The sequence below is a fragment of the Myiozetetes cayanensis genome, unplaced genomic scaffold (genome assembly GCF_022539395.1).
Source record: "Myiozetetes cayanensis isolate MyiCay16 unplaced genomic scaffold, myiCay2020 scf1, whole genome shotgun sequence".
NCBI classification, from domain to species: domain Eukaryota; kingdom Metazoa; phylum Chordata; class Aves; order Passeriformes; family Tyrannidae; genus Myiozetetes; species Myiozetetes cayanensis.
Genome location: NW_026086604.1, coordinates 96,535,584 through 96,556,109, shown reverse-complemented (window position 1 = coordinate 96,556,109; position 20,526 = coordinate 96,535,584). Strand labels below are relative to the sequence as shown.

General features: G+C 39.5%; 1 protein-coding gene across 1 annotated transcript in view; it reads left to right on the top strand.

Annotated features, from left to right (window-relative positions):
* ITGA9 (integrin subunit alpha 9) overlaps window positions 1-20,526 on the top strand; it is a 213,465-nt gene that overhangs the window by 42,079 nt on the left and 150,860 nt on the right. Inside the window, 2 exon segments of the mRNA XM_050325002.1 lie at window positions 831-985; window positions 8,495-8,655. Coding sequence (XP_050180959.1) covers window positions 831-985; window positions 8,495-8,655 — 316 coding nt within the window.

Below are 20,526 nucleotides of genomic sequence, written 5' to 3'. Positions count from 1 at the left end.
AGTGCCTCTGAATGGTCAGACAGGGAAGTTTCCTTAACAAGACACACCTGGGCCTTAAGGCACTTAGCTTACTCTGCGGTTCTGGCTGAGGTCTCCCTCAACCAGGAGTAGTGGTAGCAATAACCTGGTGCTGGAGTTACAAGGGTAGAAAGCTTTTGTTCACAGTGCACTGGGTAACTCCAACACTAAACACAGTTCAGCAGTGTGAAGAGTATTCAATCCTTGCCACTTGCCAGGAGGGAATTAGCCAAATGTCCCTCCTCCAGAAAACATGAACATGGTGTCTGTTGTCCCTCTTAGACCATCAGAAAAATTATGTATGAATCCATCTCCTACCCCTGTGCTCCCTCCTTGACTTTCAGGTCACAAATTTGACTGTAGACCATTCTGTGGAAACCTATGGTCTCTTCCTACCTGTCCCTGACCATCCAACATGGTTAGCAACCACTCTTATTTGCATGAATTGTTGTTCTTGTTTGCTGTTCTACTAATTTTGTTATCCTCTTCAGTCATCAGCTAGGCTTTATGTAACTTTTGGTGGAGATGATGATGATGATTATTATTATTATTACACATTACTGGTTTCCCTAGCTGCCTGCCTGCAGTCTGTATCCAAGCAGTGAACTTCAAGGTGATATTACTGTTTTAATTTAAATGCTAGTAGTCCTTGCCAGCTTGGTCAAGTGCTAGGTTTTTTTTTTACAGTTCAAATGTACTCTCTTATTTTTCCTGTCTGCTTGAAATTGTGTAGTTTACCAAATTTACTTTCTTTTCCTTTGGCTTGGAACTTCCATCTGGTCACTCAATTCTACTTCTTTTTTGATCTCCAGATCCAGGCCTGTTATTACCATGGACATCTCCATTTTCCTGCCTGTATCTATCAATATCACAGCTCCTCAGTGCCATGATGGCTTGCAGCCGGTGAACTGCCTCAATGTCACAGTATGCTTTTGCTTCAGTGGCAAGCGTGTTCCTGGAGAAATAGGTAAGGTACCTGTGCCAGCCCTGGGCAGGGCCACAGTAATAGGTTGACCTGGAGTCAAGGGCTCTCTTTGTAGTCAGTAACAGAGCTTTTATGAGAAATAAGTAGTTTCAGTGTGAACTTAGGGTGTACAGTTCCAGAAAGTTGGAGGCTCAAGAACTTCCTTGGGCATGTTTTGACCTTCTGATGAGGCTGATGTAATACCGATGCAGTTTCTTCCTCAGTGAAAGAAGGGAAGTGTGTCCTTAGGCTTGCTACAAGGATAGAGAACACAGCCTTCCAAATTCATATTCCCTGTTTACCTCTTGATAGATAATACATTTCTGAATCCATATCCTCCATCAATGTTATCAGAAAGCATACAAAAGATGATTTGCTCTAGATTAATACTTTTTGCAAGTTTACAAGGAGCTCTTGAAAAAGACATGAGAAAATCTTTTTCTATGCATGAGTTTACCTGTCTGTAAAATGACTGTAAATAGCCCAGTCTTTTACTGATAACAAGAATATCTTCCAGATTAGTTAATCTCTGTAAAACACATGGAGTTGGTGAGGTGAATGGAATTGTGTAACCTGGAATTGTGCAAACCTTTATGTCTTGGCTCTATTAAAATACTGCTTATGACTTTTATGTCCCAATGTTTACAAGTCTTAGATGTTGTGTGAAGCTGTATGGGACAGATACAGCATTTCTAAATATTTTGAGGCCTGAGTTAATTTAGTTCATGATGTTTTACCTTCGTCATGCTTTAGGAATGGCGGAGGACTTGCACTGTGCTGTTCAGGGAAGATGTCTCAGCCTCACCGCATGCTCTGTCTTGAGAGTGAGCTGGGGAAAGCAGTGCCTCCTCCTGCTCTATGCTCTGCCTTTTTGAGCAGGTAGTCAAAAAGGGTGAGTTGCATCTGTGCAACCCAGTATGCAGAGCCTGCTGCAGTATTTTGGTTTTAAGTAAGTCAGAGAAGGAAAAGGCTTCTTGCTACTGCTTCTGCCATTCACATGGGGTGAGAATTGCAAGCAGCTTGTCACTCTCACCTGAATGGCTCAAAACAATGGAGTTACCAAATTTAAGGTTCCTGTGTATTCTAGCATACTGATGCAACTGAGAATTGAATTTCTATTTTTGAATTTTTTCGTTCTCTTAGGTGACTCTAAGCAGATAAATACATGCTTTGAGAAAGTGTTTTTTGTACTACCTGCTACTCTTCAATTAAGGAAACACATTTCTGAGGGTTCTGAGGGATTATTAATTCCTCTCTGAAAATCACCAGATAGATTTTCTGAATATCTAGGTGGTCTTGTGTTCTTGAAGTACTGTTTCAAATGTTTGCTTTGCTTCGATTTCGTAACTCTGGACCTGTGGCTAAGAAGTGATCTTCATTTTTTTCCAATCTAAATATCTGTTTCCCTCATTTACAAAAGATCTATCTTCCTGTTCATCATGTCTTGTAAGAGCTGGTTGAATTTCCCTGTGTTGTCATACAAACTGTACTTCTGATGATTTATTATGGTGAAAGCACATAAGCATCTTCTTTGGCGAGTAGCATCCATCTCATTACTAGGAATTTTTTTACTATTCAGTAGATTATTATAAAACTTCCAACCATTGTTCTTTCATACAGTGCTTGTAACAAAGTGATTTTTCTTGAAAACTTTGCAGCCAGAACTGTCTGACTGTATAAAATCCCTTCAGGGTATGATTTGGATAAAATATCTCAAATGAGCTTTCAGTTAGTAATCTAACAGTCAGACCATTTTAATTATGTTGCAGTTGAAGAATATCAATTAACAAAGGGTGGAACAAATAATGGAAATATTGTGATGGTTCCTCTCCTGCGTGGTTAAATATGGGGGGAAAAAACCCTGGAATATCCCTGTTAATGCATCATTGTCCAGTTCAGACTCTGAAAGGCATATGGAAGTGTTAAAATGCTATGCCAGAATTTTGTGGCTAAAAGTGTTGGGATTTGGATTATTTCATCTTTGGATGTCTGGGGGCAGTCAGTAAAGTCAGATGGCGAGAATGTGGTGGTCATCCAGAAAGTCACTCCCCTAGGACTTGTCAATGTGGATACTTGAGATTGCTGCTTACTGGTGAAAAGCTGGGCATTTGTCTTGCTTTTGGGCCGCTGAAATTGGTCGTCTACTACATAATGTTTAGAAAGTCAAGCTGAACATGCAGGCAGCATTCTTCTGTGGCAAATGTGTGCCCTAAATGCTGATTTGAATGTGTGGCTAGTTTGTTAGCTGGCTTGTGACGGAAAGTCATCTTCATCTAGCACTGCCTCACACTTGAATATAAACGTTCCCCATCTTTTTTTTTTCTTCTTCTTTTTCTAGTGGGACTTGTAAGCCTACTGGTCATGAAACAGCTATCTGGGGTTCTGCATTTATTGACACTGCTTGATACTGCCAATGACAGTACAGTTTCCATTAAATTGTTTCTTTCAGGCTACGGTCTTCAGAAGTATGAATTTATTGCTGAAATGTTTTTGTCTGGACAAAGAGCCACGGTCAAGGGAAATGTACTCTGCAGTGCATGCCATACATTGCCTCAGTGCTTGCTGGAGAGTTGAGTGTCTAATTGTATGTCCGCTGACAGAGACTGCCTCCAGTATGTCCTGGAGGTATGAGATATACAACATTTTAAGTTTTCACTCTGTCACCTCAAAATCTCACTCAGGCTGTTCCTCTTTCATTTAAAGGGCCATTGCTTTGTCTCCTGTGAGGTCTCTGTATTGCCAGAAAAGGCAGGGATTAGAGAAAGGCCTTTCCTGGCTTGAATGAGAAGGTTTCAGCCTGTTCAAACCACATGCTTCTGGGTGACCAGGACAGGAAAAGAGACTGCTGCATCTCTGTGCATCAGGGGCTGCTTCTGCATTCATCTCTGAAGGAAAATGGAAGTAAATGTGGCCCACAGTCTGGATAATTTCCTCTACAATAATAACAATAATAGTAGTGCCATTATGAGACACAGGTGAATTTTAGTGGCTATGGAAATGAAGGGTTTTGGTCATTTGACTAGAGTTAGGCAGATATGTTAGAAATTGCTTCAAACTTTCTCCTGTACTTTTCATTTCAGATGTGCATTGCTTGTGTGTTGATCCATTGCTAGGGTAGTCCTCATGTCCCTAATACTGTTGCCTGAAAGACTGGTGCAAAATTCAGTGTAGGATTTTTGGTATTTTCGCTCTATTTGAACATGTTTCTAGGACTGAAGTAACACCTGAAACTTTTCAGAAATGGACTCCCCTCTTCTTACCTGTATGCAGCTCTAGTTAGGTGCAGGAGTTTTATTTCTTCCTGTCTCTTATTTTTCCAGTCTATTCAGATGCAGACCTGAGTCAGTGTTGCCTTCAGAGTGCCTTAGAAACAGGCATGCAGCAGGGATGTGTTCAGTGTATGGAGCAGTGAGGATGGCTCACTACTTAGAGCCAGGGACAACACTATGAGAGAGGATTTGAAACAAGGTTTGAAGTAATGGGAAAAAGAAATCTTTTTGGAAGAGGATGAAGGGAATGTCCTACATATATTCTCATTTGCTAAAGTATATATTTTTTAATACTTTTACTTAAGAATTTTCTTTGCAAGCAAAGTTCGTGAATCATTTTCTCCTTGAAGTTACTGGCAGAGACACCAAAGAAACACATTCTTCTTCCAATCACTTTTTGTTATTATTTAGTAATTTTTTTCATGTGGTGCCCTCCCCTTGCCCCCCGCAAATCAGTACTATAGCTAGTAGTTTAACAAGCATTTACAGATGTGCTTGTTCCTGTTGAGCATTTTGCCTCGTGCTGTTTGTGTGGTATGTGAGTGAGTGAGGATGGGATGTGCTGAGTGGCTTAGTGTGTGTAATCCCTCTATTAGCACAGCCAGCTGTGATTCCCATTTTAGCTTGGGGGTTACACAATTCCATTCACCTCACCAACTCTGTCTTAATCTCTTCTCACTCCTCACTGCTTCAGGGCTGCCTTCAGCCATCAGGGATGACTCTTTCATCATGAATACATATATGCCATTTAGGATGAAAATCCAGTATAAAATGCCTGCTGCCATTTACTTGGTGCATCTTGTACTGGCTGGAGTAATTCACCTGGTCTGCTGGGTGGCGGTACTCTTGCAGGTATGACCAAAAATTTCTCAGAGGGAGCTGTTGTCAAAGCCTTTAGCCATTTAAATTTGGTTATGGAAAAAGAATAGTCATTAGAAGAATTGAGCGCTTCTGAGCTCATCAAACTCATGCCAGAGTTTTATTTTAATTGTGTGAAGTTGAGTGGGTAGATCTGGAGAAAAAAGTGAGAAAACTTGCTTAAAGCTGCTAGATAAGTGTTTGAAGACAGTACCTGGAAGAGTTAATTTGCTACAAAAAACTTGCCTCCTGATTTTCTACTGGAGTGAGCAGGAGGAACTTAAAACACCAGCAGTGCTACGTTTAGCCAGTTATCTCCTCACCTGGGTTTGCCTTTTGGAAGCAACAAAGCTGGTGAGGGGGAAAACAAGTATTTATGATATTTCAATTTTTCCACTAATATGAATTAACTGGATACAACATAGAAACAGGTTGTGATAATAAAGGGGAGGCAGGGAACCATACTGATTGGACAGTGTCTGGGATCTTTAATCAGAGACCTGGTGCAGGCCTCACACTGGGATCCCTTTCCGGGCCTGCAGTGAGAAATTGTTCAGTGTCACTAATAAGTCACATTATCACTGGAGACCCTAAAAGCCTCCCTAGGCACCCCTGCAAGCTCTGCAGTCCCTCCTCCTTTGAAGAGGGCTGCATCTGTCCACAGGGCTTTTTGCCTCCGTGTAGCAAAGCCTGGGTTTGCTAACATGTTTTCTTGTCTTTAATTTTTTTGATATTGGTGCCGATCTTGGGATTGCTTGCATGTATATGCATATGAGATCTTGAAATAAAAAGGGAGACAATTGGGGATGGGTGTAGGATGTGCCACCTCAAAAAAAAGAAAAAACGTTTAGGATTTTAAGCAAGCTAAACCCTGTTTTTCTGATAAGGTGGTGCTCTTTAGTAGGACTGAGTAAACACCACTTTAGTGAGAGTTTTTGGTCATGAGCTTTTGAGTTTGAAATACTTTCAAGACATTGTCTTTCTAAACAAGTTATTCTGCCAAAAGCAAGCAAAAAAATGTTCTGATGAAGCCCTGTGATGGTAGTTAGGCTGATTCCCCAGTTATGCTTTTCATACCACTAAGAGTTTGTCTGGTTTTTATGCCCTAAACTTTTAGTCAGAATGCAGCACACTGCACATGAAGTGAAGCTAGTTTGAGTTGTGTGAGTTTATAAGTGTTCACAGAGACTTTTGCGCCAAGTTTTACAATACCATTTCACTAATCTGAAGTATTTTTAAAATTTTGGTGGAGGAATGATTGGAGGTGATAGTAAATGTTAATTCTGAGTGATTAGGATTTTCTTTGATTTAAAAAAAAAAAAAGAACCACAACAAAACAACAAACCAAACTCCATCACAAAAGCACAACAAAATGCAGCAAAAGACCCCTTGCCGAAGTTTGGTATAGTAGACCTCAGTCCAGGAACGTGTAACATTTACACTGATAGTTTATAAAATTCTAGCTTAAAAAAAGTTTACATTATGGGGAGCATTTTGTTTGACATCAGTCATATCGGACTTAAAACATTAATAAAAACCAAAGCAATAATTTGGCAAGTACCCTACATATGTAGTGAATTGGCACAGGAACTGGTGCTGTCTGTCCTTTACAAATGTTATCAACAAATTAAGCTCTTTAATAATGAGCCAATCTCAGGGTATTTTTATTATTGCCTTGATAACAGCTGAAATCAATACAGGCTTTGGTTTCTGGTAAGTGAAAGGACCTTAGAATAAATATTTACCTGGTGTGTATAAAGCAGCAGAACAAGGGCTAATGCTTCTGTTACAGTTTCATTGCTCCTGTTGTTACCTTTAATGAAAGGCGAGGTGTAGTCAACTTGGATTATTCAAGTACTTGTTGTGGTTTAAACTCAGGTGGCAACTAAGCACCATGTAGCTACTTTCACCCCCACCAGCAGGATGGGGGAGAAAATCAGAAGTGAGAAAATTCATGCGTTAAGATGAAGACAATGTAATCATCTGCAACAGCCTTTAACAGTCTGCAACTTCCTCATGAGGGGAGGGAGAGGGACAGGCTCTGATCTCTTCTCAGAGGTGACCAGTGACAGGACCCAAGAGATTGGCCTGCAGTTGTGTCAGGAAAGGTTTAGGTTGGATATTAGAAAAAGGCTCTTCACTCAGAGGGTGATTGGGCACTGGGACAGGCTTCTCAGGGAAATGGTCACAGCAGCAAGCCTGACAGAGTTCAAGAAGCGTGTGGACAATGCTCTCAGGCACATGGTGTGACTCTTGGGGGTGGTCCGGTGCAGGGTTAAGAGCTGGATCCTTGTGCCTTTCTTCCAGCTCAGCATATTCCAGGAAATCATAATGGTTACTTAGGAAAACAAACACCGTCACTCCAAACGTTCCCACCTTTGTCCTTCTTTCCCCTACTCTATATATTGAACAAGATGTCATATGGTATGGAATATCCCTTTGGTATGTCCCAGCTGTGTCCCCTCCCAACTTCTTGTGATCCCCTAAACCTACTCACTGGTGAAGCAGTGTGAGAAGCAGAAAAGGCCTTGACACAGTGCAAAGCATTGTTCAGGAACAATTAAAATATCCCTGTGTTATCAACACTGTTTTCAGCACTGTTTTCAGATCCAAAGCATAACCCCTTACTAGCTATGGTGAAGAAAATTAACTCTATCCTAGCCAAAATCAACACAGTACTTCAATTAGCAGGTAAGTTTTCTTCTGGACACAGACACATCCAGTCACATAGCAATCGATTGTGTCAAACTACCTATCCTGTAGAACAGCAGGAAACAAGATTTACAAAGAGACAGCTCATAAGTCTTGGGATATGTCTTCTATAAACTGCCAGGGATGTGTAACATCTAAGAGGGCACTGCTGAGTGCGAGGCATTGGCCTCTAGTTAAGGTATAAATGCTAAGATGACTGCAAATCAAAGAAAACAATTGTCAGGAAATGCCATATCATGGTTTACATTTGCATAGTTTGTGTTGTTTTAGGAGGAAAATGAACTTGAGGCTGCTACTGTTGTTTGTGTGGTTTTGCTTTTTCTGTTAGCAACATAGTTTAAGCATCTTCTGGGGTTTTTGTGGTTTTTTTTTTGGTTTGGGGTGTTTTGGGGTTTTTTTTGGTGTTAAATGTACATATCTAGATGTATTCTTACACACCATTTCCTGCGGGAAGGATGGCCTGGGAATAATAGTAACACAAAATGTGGGAGTACGTTAGTAATTGGATTTGGTTTTATGTAGCAACGGGAAACTCAGTGATTAATTTAGAGCTTGCAAGGGTTGACCTTTCTTCAAGCACACTAGGAGGCAACAGGGTCCATTGATAGGTGGCTAGAAAATAACTATTGTTCACTGACATCCTTTGTTTTCTCCTACTTCCTTTTTAAAACAGGTTTGAATTATAACTTGACTGCTGATGTGGCAAAGAAGGAAAAGAGCCATCAATCCAGAATTTACTTTGTGACTTCTGGAGAGACAGCAGGGCAGATCACAGAGAAGTTACAACTGTCGTACATGCAGGAAAAGTGCGAGCATTACCTAGCATATGTCAAGGTCAGTTCATTCCTTTGTGTTGGCCTTATTGCAATTCCACTACTTAAAAAAAAATACTCAACCAATTAAAGTTGTGCTGCTTGGCCTCAGATGTTTCATTTCCTGACAGGTGGATGAAACGTTTTGGGTGGAAGCTCAGAACTTCTTGCTTGGCATGATTTGTCACTCTGAGCAGTATCAGGCCTTGGAGACCTGATGCCAGGAAAATGTATTCTATTTATGTTTGATCAGGCAGAGGGGGTTTCTTTCTTCTTTTGCCTTGATTTGTTGCTACTTGTGCTATACCCAAGGAGGCAATGTCTTGTTTTGGCAGGAGCAGCAGGTTTAGTGTTTAGTTTTGTGTGCGGTCTGACTACACAAGAGGTTGCTGACACACTGTGCATGAAAACAGCAGAATAACATGGGGTGTGCAATGAAGTAATTGGGCTCTTGGATTTGTGGAGCCCTGTGAATTTCACCTCGGCTTGAAAGCAGCAGTGGGATAACTGAATTTCACCTCTGTCATGGTCCTAAGGATAGAGAGAGTGCTTTCTAGACCTGCTGAGACATAGAAAGGTTCAAATGTGGAAAGAAAAGTGACAGACTCTTCATCTAGGGCTTGCTAGGGCTGTAATCATCTTCACTGAGCAGCTGTTGTTAAAGAAATGTCACTCAAGTGCCATTTTGTTTTCAAAGTAAGCACAACGGTTTTATTGTACGCTAAAAATTTATAGAATGGATTTTAAAATTATATAGAAAGGACATTTATCTTTTAAACAACGTATGTCTTACAAACACTAATCTGTATCACCATTCCTTACATACCCTCCTTACTGAAGGGCTTATACCCATAGATGAGTGTGACTTAAATTAGATGGATATCACTTGACACACATTTTGAGAATACAGCATGTCTAGATTTCCTAAATGTCTAAACTTTTCCAGGACGCCTCTTTGTACCTTAAAACTGTGAGAATGGGAGATAAAAATAATCTTTTGACTTTATCAACATTTTATGCATGGCTATTGAGAGAAAATAAAATAAATAAAGGGAACAAGGAAGAAATGCTGTCCTGGTGTGTGGATCTCAGGGAAGAGACTAGATGTCTTCCATGGCTTTGTGTTTCTGAAGAGCCTTTGCTTTCAGCTGTGGAAAAGCTTGTTAAAGAAAACATAGACCTAAGAGATTACCATTACTTAGAAAGTATGCCTCTGAGTTTATTAATTCTGGTCTTTCTCCACTGAGCACATCTGGTTAGACTTCAGTGTATTGAGTTTGTATGAAAAGGAACCATATACCTTCCTGTCTTAATCCAATAACCCAATAATGACTTCTTTCACGCTAGCTCTTCTTTTAGTTTTTGGATACTACACAGAATTCATTAGAAAGCTACATGTGCCCAAGAAACTCTTTAAATAATTGTAACATTTTTAGCTGATTATGGGAATGCAAACGTAAAAACTATTTTTCTGGAAAATTCCTGGGAAATTGGATTTTTATAGGAAAGAGAAACATTTAAGTGTGTTTGAAAATACTAACTCCTTAAAGCAAAACAGCTGGTTAACAAATAAGGCTACTGGCTTTCTATGTGATACAAGCAGCTATTTTTCACTGTTGGAAGAATAGCAGGAAATGTTTGTTCTTGTAAGGGAGAATGCAAAGTAATGGAGAAAGATAATCCCTGTGCTTTCACGGGAAAGGTGATATGATCCACAAGACTACATGACATCAGAAGCATCAAAGAGAGCCCTACACACTCTGCAGGAGTGGAAATGGTGTCATGGTGTTTCACTTCTGTCCTTAAGTAACAGCTAGTAAAACAAAACCCCTGAGAAACAAAACAAAAAAAAAGCCCTTCACAAACTCCAACTGGCAGTCTCCTTGATTGCATAGATTTGTGGTGGAATGGGTAATAAAAGATGTGGACTTAAAATATACAAAGTATTTCACTTTGGCTTTCCTTTTTCCTTTTATTTACTGTATGCCTGATGAATTCCCCTCCACGGGAAATTAAGTTGTGCAGTTGCATCCTTGATCTGTTCTCTTTATTATTGTTTGTTTGTGTCACCAGTCACAAATGGGTTTACGTGGTATAAGGATGTTGGTTCTGGGCTGCCTGTGATCAAGGATAGATCATGGACTTGTGTGTGACCTCACGTGCCAACTTGACAAACCCTGCTAGGTACACAGCGTGTCCAGTCCAAATGGAACCCTGTAGAGCTCTGTGCATTGTGTTAGATAAATGCAAGCCTGTGCCAGGCCTTGCTGGATGACATTGTCTCACCAACATGTACGTCCAGTATGGTGGAGGCACAAAACAGAATGACTGAGAAAAGACATTGAAAAAAATAGACCTCTGCAAGCTTTCTGTGATTTTTGATATATTTGATCTCGAGAGTCCTCAGTGAAACTGAGGACTAAAAGGGTTGCTGTCTGCAAATAAACTGACAGGAATACTCATTTCATTGTTTTGCAATTGATAAGTGTCGATGTTTTGAGCATGACTCATTTCCTATTTGTGATTCCCTTTCAGGACAGGAGCTACTGTTCTTTTCGCTGCTATTGAATTTGACTATTAAAGTCTATATTTCCTCATATCTGTGTGACTAAGTGGATCTCAGAAGGTTTGTAGGATACGTGTAGCTCAGAGCTTGGTCTTGTACAAGGCAGGCTACCAAATTAGAACTCAAGTTGTTAGAATTATGGTAGTTCATGAGGAAACATGTTTTTCTGGTTGAGAACAGAGAATGAGATGGAAAGCTTTTGAGACTTCAAAATGTGTTGCATTTGGTTTTGTAGTGGGCACAGAGATGTAAAAAAGTTACATAGTTTTATGATTCTTTTGCACTTTTTTGTTTTAATTGCTTACCTGCACTGGAAGGTATTTGATGATTTCTAGTTAAGAAACTTTAATTCTTTAGTATACATAGATTATACATACCATTATTCACAGACACTCAGGTGTCATTTCCAAAAGCTGCATTTGTTTTAATTTAAACAACCTTTAAAGGTTTGACTAATACATTCAGTAAAATGGCTGTTAGTTGAGAAGTTCAGGAACATTCCTGGCTTTCTCATGTCTATGCATAGCCGATCCCTGCTGTCGCTCAGGAGCTGCTTCACTGCTAGACCGTTCCTCTTCCAGCTGTCCAGGGACGATGGTGCTGACAGTTCTAGCTGACACTACCCTCATTCGATGGTGACAAAACTACTAACAGGTGTCTGTCAGGATTGCTGGAGTAAAAGGAAAAAAAATTAAATCTGATTAGCTTTTTTTTGTAAAGGGATTTTGGTTTTTTCATATAAGGAATGGCAAACAAAAATGTGAGAAAATGGAACATGGTATGAGAGGAAAAGAAGCAGAAGTTGCAGAAGGACATAGAGAAGATTAAGCAAACAAATGGATTTTGAGTCTTTATATGTGTCTCCTTAATGTCTGGGCATGCAACTGAAATGCAGAGTTTTTTCTTGGGAACTGCACTTACTTGATGGTGTTCAGAAGAGGAGCTATGTGCTTAAGAAGTGCTATGATGAAGGTAGTGATCCTGAGGAAACATTGTTTCTCTTTTCCAGTAACTGCCATGGCTGTTTCCTGCTTAGTGGGCTCCCCTAATATTTAGGATAGATTTATCTGGGGATAGGACAGAAGAATTTGGTACAGATGGCAAAGCACATTGTGCTGGCAGACTTATGCAGGGTCAAAACACCTTCCTTGTTTTATGACAAAGATATAAAGGTGATGATTGTGAAAGCCCCTTGTAGAATTGCTGGATTTATTAAAGAAGTACTGTCTGGTTTCTTACCCCACTGTGGGCCAGCTAGCTGGGCTGCCTGCTGCTACCGCGCACTGCTGTCTGTGTGCAGAATGAGCGCTGTAATAGCTGCAAACACCATCAGCAGTCCTGGCACATGATTAAACCAGACCATTTATATTATCCAGAGACCTTTATCTTTGTGACTCTGTGGTTATTTTAAGCAGTTTCATGTACTCATGTATTAACTCTTAATGGATCCAGCTCATGGGAACGATGGGGCTGAGAAGTAACAGAGGAGTGGCTTTTCATAAAGGATCTAGGTGAGTAGCACATGCTGTGTTTGTGCAGGCAGGTTTAGAATAAAATACTGCTTTTCAAATGAAATTGCACAGCTGTGCTTTGTTCATTGTTGAGTTCTGTAGCCAATTTACATTTTTATAAGCACATTTCTGGTCTTTACCATGCATCGCTGTTACCTCTGAAGATACTTTGGGTTGCTGATCTCGCACAAACTTCATTTCTTGTGCTCGCCAGTTTTAGTCACTGTCTGTGGTCATGTTTGTTTCTCCCTATGTAGCTGTTTGATCTCCTCTGAGAAGGATGCATGTATTAAAAGCTTTTATTCATAATTCATAGTAATCTGGCTTTTTTCTAGAATCTGGGTAGCAAAGGGTTTGGTCTCAGTCATGTCTCATGTAGAGATAGTATCCCCTTGATCGTTTTTGCAAGATACAGTTTCTTCTGAGAGTTGTCTGCCTGTGAATTAGCATCTCTGTGTATAGGTTTGGCTAGCGGTGTTACAGGTAACACTTTATGCAGAGACTGCTTTCCCAGCAACAACAGCCATGAAAACTTGGTCTTGATTATCTAGGATTGCACAGGGTTTGGATCACTTGGCAGAGAAAGGGAATGCTGACCTGTTCCAGCCTACAACAGGAAGTTTGTCATCACTGCAACATGAAAGCTGCTGTGTAGGTTTACCAGAAATGATGACCGCAGTGAGATTCAGTGCCAAGAGCAGAGTTGATATCTTTGGGCTTGTTCGTTTTTTCTTGTTTTACAGAACTTTTTTCTACCCTTCTGTGGAGCCAACTGGAGAAACTATCAGCCCGAGCCAGATGCAGTCATAGCACATGTACAACCTTAAAGGGCTGGGGGATAGGTGGGGTGATCATGAAGCACAGACAGGGGTTTATTTACAAGAAGCATGCTTTCCAGAACAGTTCTGTTTTCCAAAACTGCACAAAGTCTGCTCATAATCTATTAGCACAGGCTACCTACCCTCCAGCAGAGCAAAATAAATGTGTTTTAATGAACAAATACAAATAAAATTAAATAAGTAGTGTTTTCTGCTTCCTTATTCTGTAAAGTGATCAGCCATCTCCTCTTGGATGCATTCTGTCTGGCACTGAGTAGAACTGATGTCTCACCTTGAAAAATAAGCCGGGGAGAAGAGATCTGCATTTTTTCCTGTGTAGCTCATGGGGGCAAGGAAGGAACAGTGGTTAGCTGCATAATTCTTTTCACCATCTTTAAGTACAGGGATTTAGTCATACCAGAAAGAATATTAGGAGTCAATAACATCTTTGAGCTGAACATTAAGTGTATCAATATTTAAATACTGTTAACAACTGTGGAGTTGTCTTTGGCTTTTCCAAGGTTTTGGCAAGGTTCACCAAGAACAAGTGAGATTGTTTTTCAGAGGTGAGCTTATAATCAAGGGCTGGTAATGCAAGTTATATCAGGTATTGTGCTATTAACTGCATGGGAGCTCTTTACTGGGCAGTGTAGCTAGAGAGGTGTGTGCTAGCCCAAAGGCTCTTGCGTCCTGAGGACACTGGATGGTTTTCAGCTGTGAGCTGAAGGCAAAGGTTTTGTCCAGAATATCTCCTCTGCCCGTCTTCTTAGGTTTTTAAAGACATACATTTTTTTTCCTCTTCTCACACTTTTAAATAATGTAATTGGGTGAGTGACTATCTCCAACCCATCTGGTTGGAGTGTGTCTTTGAGTGTTTTTTGCTCTATGTGGAGCTTGACCATTATAAAAACAATGAAACAAACAAAAAAAAGCAAAACCCATTCCATTTGAAATTTTAGCAGGGTAATTGATTTTATTGAAGTTCACTGTTGCTCTTTGACTTTTGCCAGCATATATGAAAAAGGCCAAATATGCTGGTCATAGCTCAGGCAGAAATTTGGTTACTGTGGTAGAGCAGCCGTCAGACAAACAGACAAAGTGCCTAGTTAATCACATTTATGAATCCAAGCATAGATTTTATGATCCCTAAATGAAATAAATAGCACTTTAAATGAGGCTCAGTCAATAGACTTAGAGCACAGGGGCTCATTCTGCTTTGCCTGCCTTTTTTAAACTAGTGTTCCCTGCAAAAACCTAAAGGGATGCAAATCTTTAATTTCAAGCCCTATGATAAACTTGTCCTGGTGATATAATCTGTAATGACAAAGAAATATGATTTATTTTTCAAGTAGAGTCTCTCAAAAATGTGTATTTCCTAAGTTTTGTCAGAGTTGAGATTTACTGCATGTAAACTCTTAATGAAGGATAACACTTCACTGCTGAACTTACATATTCAGTCATAGACATATGCCTGGCTTTACTGTCTGCCCACTGATGTATATCTGTCTGATACTGTAGTTTCTCAAGAAGAGACTTCATTTGCAGATCAAACCTTTTGGAGACTCAGGAGAGGGGCAGATTTAGCCCTGGACAGAGCACAAAACTTTTAGAGAGGAGATTGATCAGAGGGCTGAAGCACCTCTCCTATGAAGACAGGCCAAGAAAGCTGGGGCTGTTCAGCTTGGAGGATAGAAGGCTTCAGGGAGACCTTACAGCAACCTTCCAGTACTTGAAGGGGCTTGTAAAAAAGAGGGGAATGACTTTTTACACAGGCAGATAGTAACATGACAAGGGGGAACTGTTTTAAAGTAAAAGACAATAGATTTAGATTAGAGGTTAGGAAGAAGATCTTTGCTCACAGGGTGGTAAGTCGCTGGAACAAGTTGCCCTGAGAAGTTGTGGATGCCCCATCCCTGGAACTGTTCAAGGCCAGGTTGGATGGGGCTTTGAGCAACCTGGTCTAGTGTAAGGTGTACCTGCCTGTGGGTGATGGGTGGTTGGAATTTGATGGCTTTTAAGGTTCCTTCCAACCCAAGCCTTCCTGTTCTTTAATATCGGAGTCCACAGTTTTGAAAGGCAGTCCATTTGTCTGAAAGAAGTAATTGCATCTCCCAGTGATAGCACTTTGAGGAAGTGAATGTCCAAACAGAGATAAAAGAGGTGTTGCACTTTGTGCTAGGAAAAATAATTTCAAAAGGCAGGTAATGGTGTATAGGAATATTGTTGCTTTCAGTGACACTGCTGGTTAACCAAAGAGTTTGTTTTCTCAGGTGGAAAGAAGCAGCAAAGAAGGCAACACTACTATTTTAGAAACTTTCTAACATGTTGTTTGTAGAGAGTGATAAAAACTAAACACATAGTGGCAAAAGTTTGATGTAAAAGTTTATTAGTACTTCTTTGGGACAAATTTACGTTTAAGGGGAATACACTTAATGCTAGAGTATTGCTGCAGAAAATTGCAAATAGAGAACAGCTTGTTTGTCTCAGTGGTCTTCCTATTTAGAGCACATGGAGGAATATCAGTGTGTGTGGTAATCTTGAACACACACATGCACACAGTCAGCTTATCCTGTCCAAACTGGAAAGTGCCTAAAATTATTACCGTTTTCTTTTACTACCCTTAGGAAGCAATGAGCAGGGCATTTCATCAGGAAACACTGGAAGCAACTTCTAATAGAAAACTCTCAAGGCTAAAGAGAAAACAATTAATTTTGCTGGCTGTGGCTTCTGAGTATGTTCCAAACCTATAACCTTCTCGTAATCAGAACAGAGTCTCCTGGGAGACTCTTACAGATGCTGTGTTTGGTTTGGGTGGCAACACAGGATGTTAATCCAGTGCCCTAATTCATACCAAAAGTGCCTGTGAATATATTTGAAGAAATGTGGGAATAATAGCTTGCAGGCATAGAGCTTTTTTGGCAAAAAATGCCTTTTCTTCCTTTCTCTTGATACTTGCTACATTATGTCAAGTGTCGAACTGAATTAATCTTGAACTCCTGACGTTCAGAAACAACTGAAGAAAGGTGTCATGTTACCCTCACATACTCACCAGCCCTTACATATGCAGTGGGGTAGTTACAGTTGGTATGGTCGTGCTGCTGGTCAAATGTTAAATCCGTGTTCACAGACTTTCAGTTTGTTGCGTATTTTTATTTATCAATTCCCCTTATAGAGCTCTGTGACCTCTCCTGGAGTCCCAGTTGCATTAGGGAATGTTTAGTATTCTGTACTGTCCTACATTAGCTGTTCTCTGGAGATTTGAAATAGGTAATTATCCAGTAGTTTGAATTAATTTCCCCTCGCCCACAATATCTTTGACCTGATGCCATATCGTTAAGCTTTTTTCCTGCCTTTATACAAGATGTCCTTATGGATTAGATACATTAGGCAAATTGGATTGTACTTCTCCACTGTGTTGTGATTTTACAATGGCATTTTCTCCCATCAAATGTTTATGTTACAAAGTGACCACTGTGCTTGCTTTCAGCTTACTTTTGCTTGGGAAAAATGGTCATTTTTGACAAAAGCATACTTATGAAAGCTATCCTCAAAGCAGGGAAGTAGTCAAATTTTAGGAATATGTGAAATTTGATTTTAGGGGCTTCTTTGCATCTTGTTGGTATCCTCTGATTGGGTCAGTGTAATGTGCCATTTGTTTTCATCCAGTGTTAACATTGGTATTGCTGCATGTGAATTACACAGCTTCAAAAGAACAGTCTTCAGAAGGGGATATTGTAAAAGCTGCATAGAACATAATGAATTAACTGACTGATTCTTAAGCAAAAGCTCAGTGTTATGGCACAAGAGAGATTTCTTTGATCAAATTCCACCAAGAACATAATGTAGCAACTTCAGTGTTTCAAAGAATATTTCAGTAGAGGATCTTCTAGTCTGCCACTTCTTTTGCCTAAGTTGCAAGTATTGCAGGATTTCTCATATGTAGCACAAGCAGTTTCTTGTAAATAAAGTCCTTGAAATTATTTGTGAACATGTGTCTTCCCCATGAAAAACTGAAAATTATGTAATAATGAATGGCTTTTGCATGTCTTTTACACAAGTTGGTTTATTTTCATCTTGTTGTTCTAGTTATTTTTAGTTCCCATTTATGAATTGGCATTAAGGCCTTGAATATATTTTACTCCGTAAGATCTGAAACTGCTTAATGCTCTAAGGCTAGGACTGGGTGATAGCCTGCCTGTTATAACAAAACATAATGAAAAGGGAGAGAATCCTGCAATGGTTTATATTGTTTGAGGTGGAGGGGGAAATTGACCTGGGAGAAGACACAGGTGATCAGTTTTAGACTGAAATGTGAAGAGTTAGTTGTAAGTCTAAGGGAATCTGATGTGAGAGTAAAGTAAATTTACTACTTCCCTCAATTGGCACAGACATTGCATCACTTAAGACTTCATTAGATGACAAAATAAGTTAAAAATACAACTGTTTAAACTTGTTATGACTTGGTGATTTCCATCCTATTAGCAGACACACAGCTGTTTATTTGGCAGGATTGACTGTAAGGGAACTGACATTAGTAACTTTGGTGAGAAGAGAAGAATGTAAACTGAAACAGGTTGTGTCTTCTTTCACATGTTTTTGACCTTCTAGGATATAGAAAGCAGCAAGTGTAATGTACCATTAGCCATGAAAAAGCAGTTTTAGTAAAGTCTGTAATATATAAAAATGTATAATGGTCTGATGGAAAGGCTTTAAAATCCCTTCCTTGTAAGATACCAAGCTCTATCACTAGGCATGCAAATTTGGCTGTTGTGCTCTTATTCAGTGAGCTAGAAAGGATGCCAAAATTGAAAAGATTGAAACTTTGTCATGTTCAGAAAAGTTTCCTCTCTGACCATCCAGGAGCTGCTTTGGGGGTCACACTCTCACTGCTCCAGACTTTCACTTCTGCAATCCAAGCCCCTTTGTAGTGGGTGGCTCCAGTGAGCCAACAGGCGCCTTGTTTGACTCCCCACACTCACCACTCTCATGCAATCAGACAGGTTTCCCTCACGGGCTTGACCAAAGGTTTCCCATGTTTCCTTTAAGTGATTTTATCATGCTGCAGCAACACAATAACAACTCAAGAGAAAAGAGGTGGTTTCATGCAACTGTAATAGCTATAAACTACTTTTAAATCATTAAGCAGATCACTGGATGATTCTGAATCACCTTTGTATAAACTGCAGCAGTGTTCATGGCTATAAATAGCCAGGGGGACAGTCACCATGATGCATGAGGAACCTGTAAGGTTTGGATGTTTTGAAGGGTTGTTTTCTTAAAGTAGACATCCTCAATATAATCCAAAAGAATCTATTAACTGTCTGAATCTTTTGAAAAAGCAGATTTAGGCTGGACATTGCATGAAAGAAGATTTTCCTCTCTTATATTTCCCAATTCTGGCTTGCCTGTAGATGTAGAGCCGTTTCTGAGGATGAATGTACTGTCATCCTACTAGTTCTAGTCAGAATCAGAAAGAAAAGAAAGGTCAGAGATAATTTATATCTTACTAAGAAAAAGAAAAGTACAAAATTTGAAAAGGTTTATGTAAAGCCTTGTATATGTGCTTTATTTTTGATATAGCTGCAGTGTTTGTCATCTGTGCAGTGCAGTGTTCTACAGGTGGCTGAGAAGCAGGAAATTAAGTAAGTAGGTGTGAAGAAGAAATGAAGAGCATCAGTGGTGTATATACATATATATATATGTATCATATGCTTCTAATGTCAAGTTGCAAGGACTGTTTAAATGAATTTAGGATCTGATGATGTGTTTCTAATTGTCCTCTTTTTCTCATATTCCTTCATCTTCCTTTCTGGCTTAATCTTTTTTCCACTTCTTAGAGATCTGTGTTACTTGTGTGTTAGAGGGAAATCTAGTCAGCCAGGTACTTATGCTTTGTGATGTATTTTGGAAAGGACTCATGACAAAATATGATAGAATGATACCTGGGAATATTCACAACAAAACAGATATTGTTTAACATGTTGGTTTTCCCACTACTAAGTCTCTTCTTGTTCTTGCTGAATACATTCTTCTAGTGCCAGGTTGCATGACAGGTGTAAGCTACGAGATAAGTGTTTATATAACAGTTTTCCAACAGCTCAGCATTATACAAAATGAGCTTGATTTATGATCCTTGGAGAACATGGCATGTAGGTTAGCGTAGATTGCCAAGAAGCATATTGCCAAACTTACATTCTACCTAGGAGCTAACTCACTGATCTGTGCTGGGCCTTCAGCTGACTAGGCTTTGGCAGATGAATTTAGCATACCTCTATTGCAAAATGCTTCTTCTCTTTTAAAATCTTTTTGTAAAGTGACAAATATCAAAACTGCTCCTGTAACTATATAATAATATAGTTAAGGAGAGCTATGACCAGGTTTTGCTCATTTGTGTACCACTTGCGATTTTGAGTAGATGGAATATTCTTATTCAGCTTTGTCCTCACCATTGGTCTGTTCTCCACCCTCAAAAAAGTTTTTCCTTTTGAGGTGTTGCAAGAACTTACTTTTGTGGATGCAGAGTACTGAATGGGCTATGAAATAAAGGACTACATCAAGCTGTGGGCTGCAAATTATTATCTTATGTATAAAGTAAACACAAATGATGAAAGTCTTGACTCATGAGGTTGCTGCAGTGGACAGATTGATGAAACTAACTCAAAATATACAAGTTTATTTCACTCCCTTGGGAAAGGGCTTTGGGTCGTAAAGTATCTATACAAACAAATCTCTATTTTTACTTTAGCATTATTGCAACTAATTAACTAATATTATGACTAATATTTACAACTTTTTAGTATACATTTTCAGCTTACCTTCCATTTTATACAGGCCATGCAATTCTGAGTAATGCCCTGGAATAAACTCTAGTCATTTGCATATTTGCCTTCTATGGTTCTCCTTTTCTCTTACTTTGGAATAGTTTTGTTCTTATGAAGAGAGAGGGAATGATGCTGAGTTTTATGTTATTCTTATATGTATATTAATGCATATACATA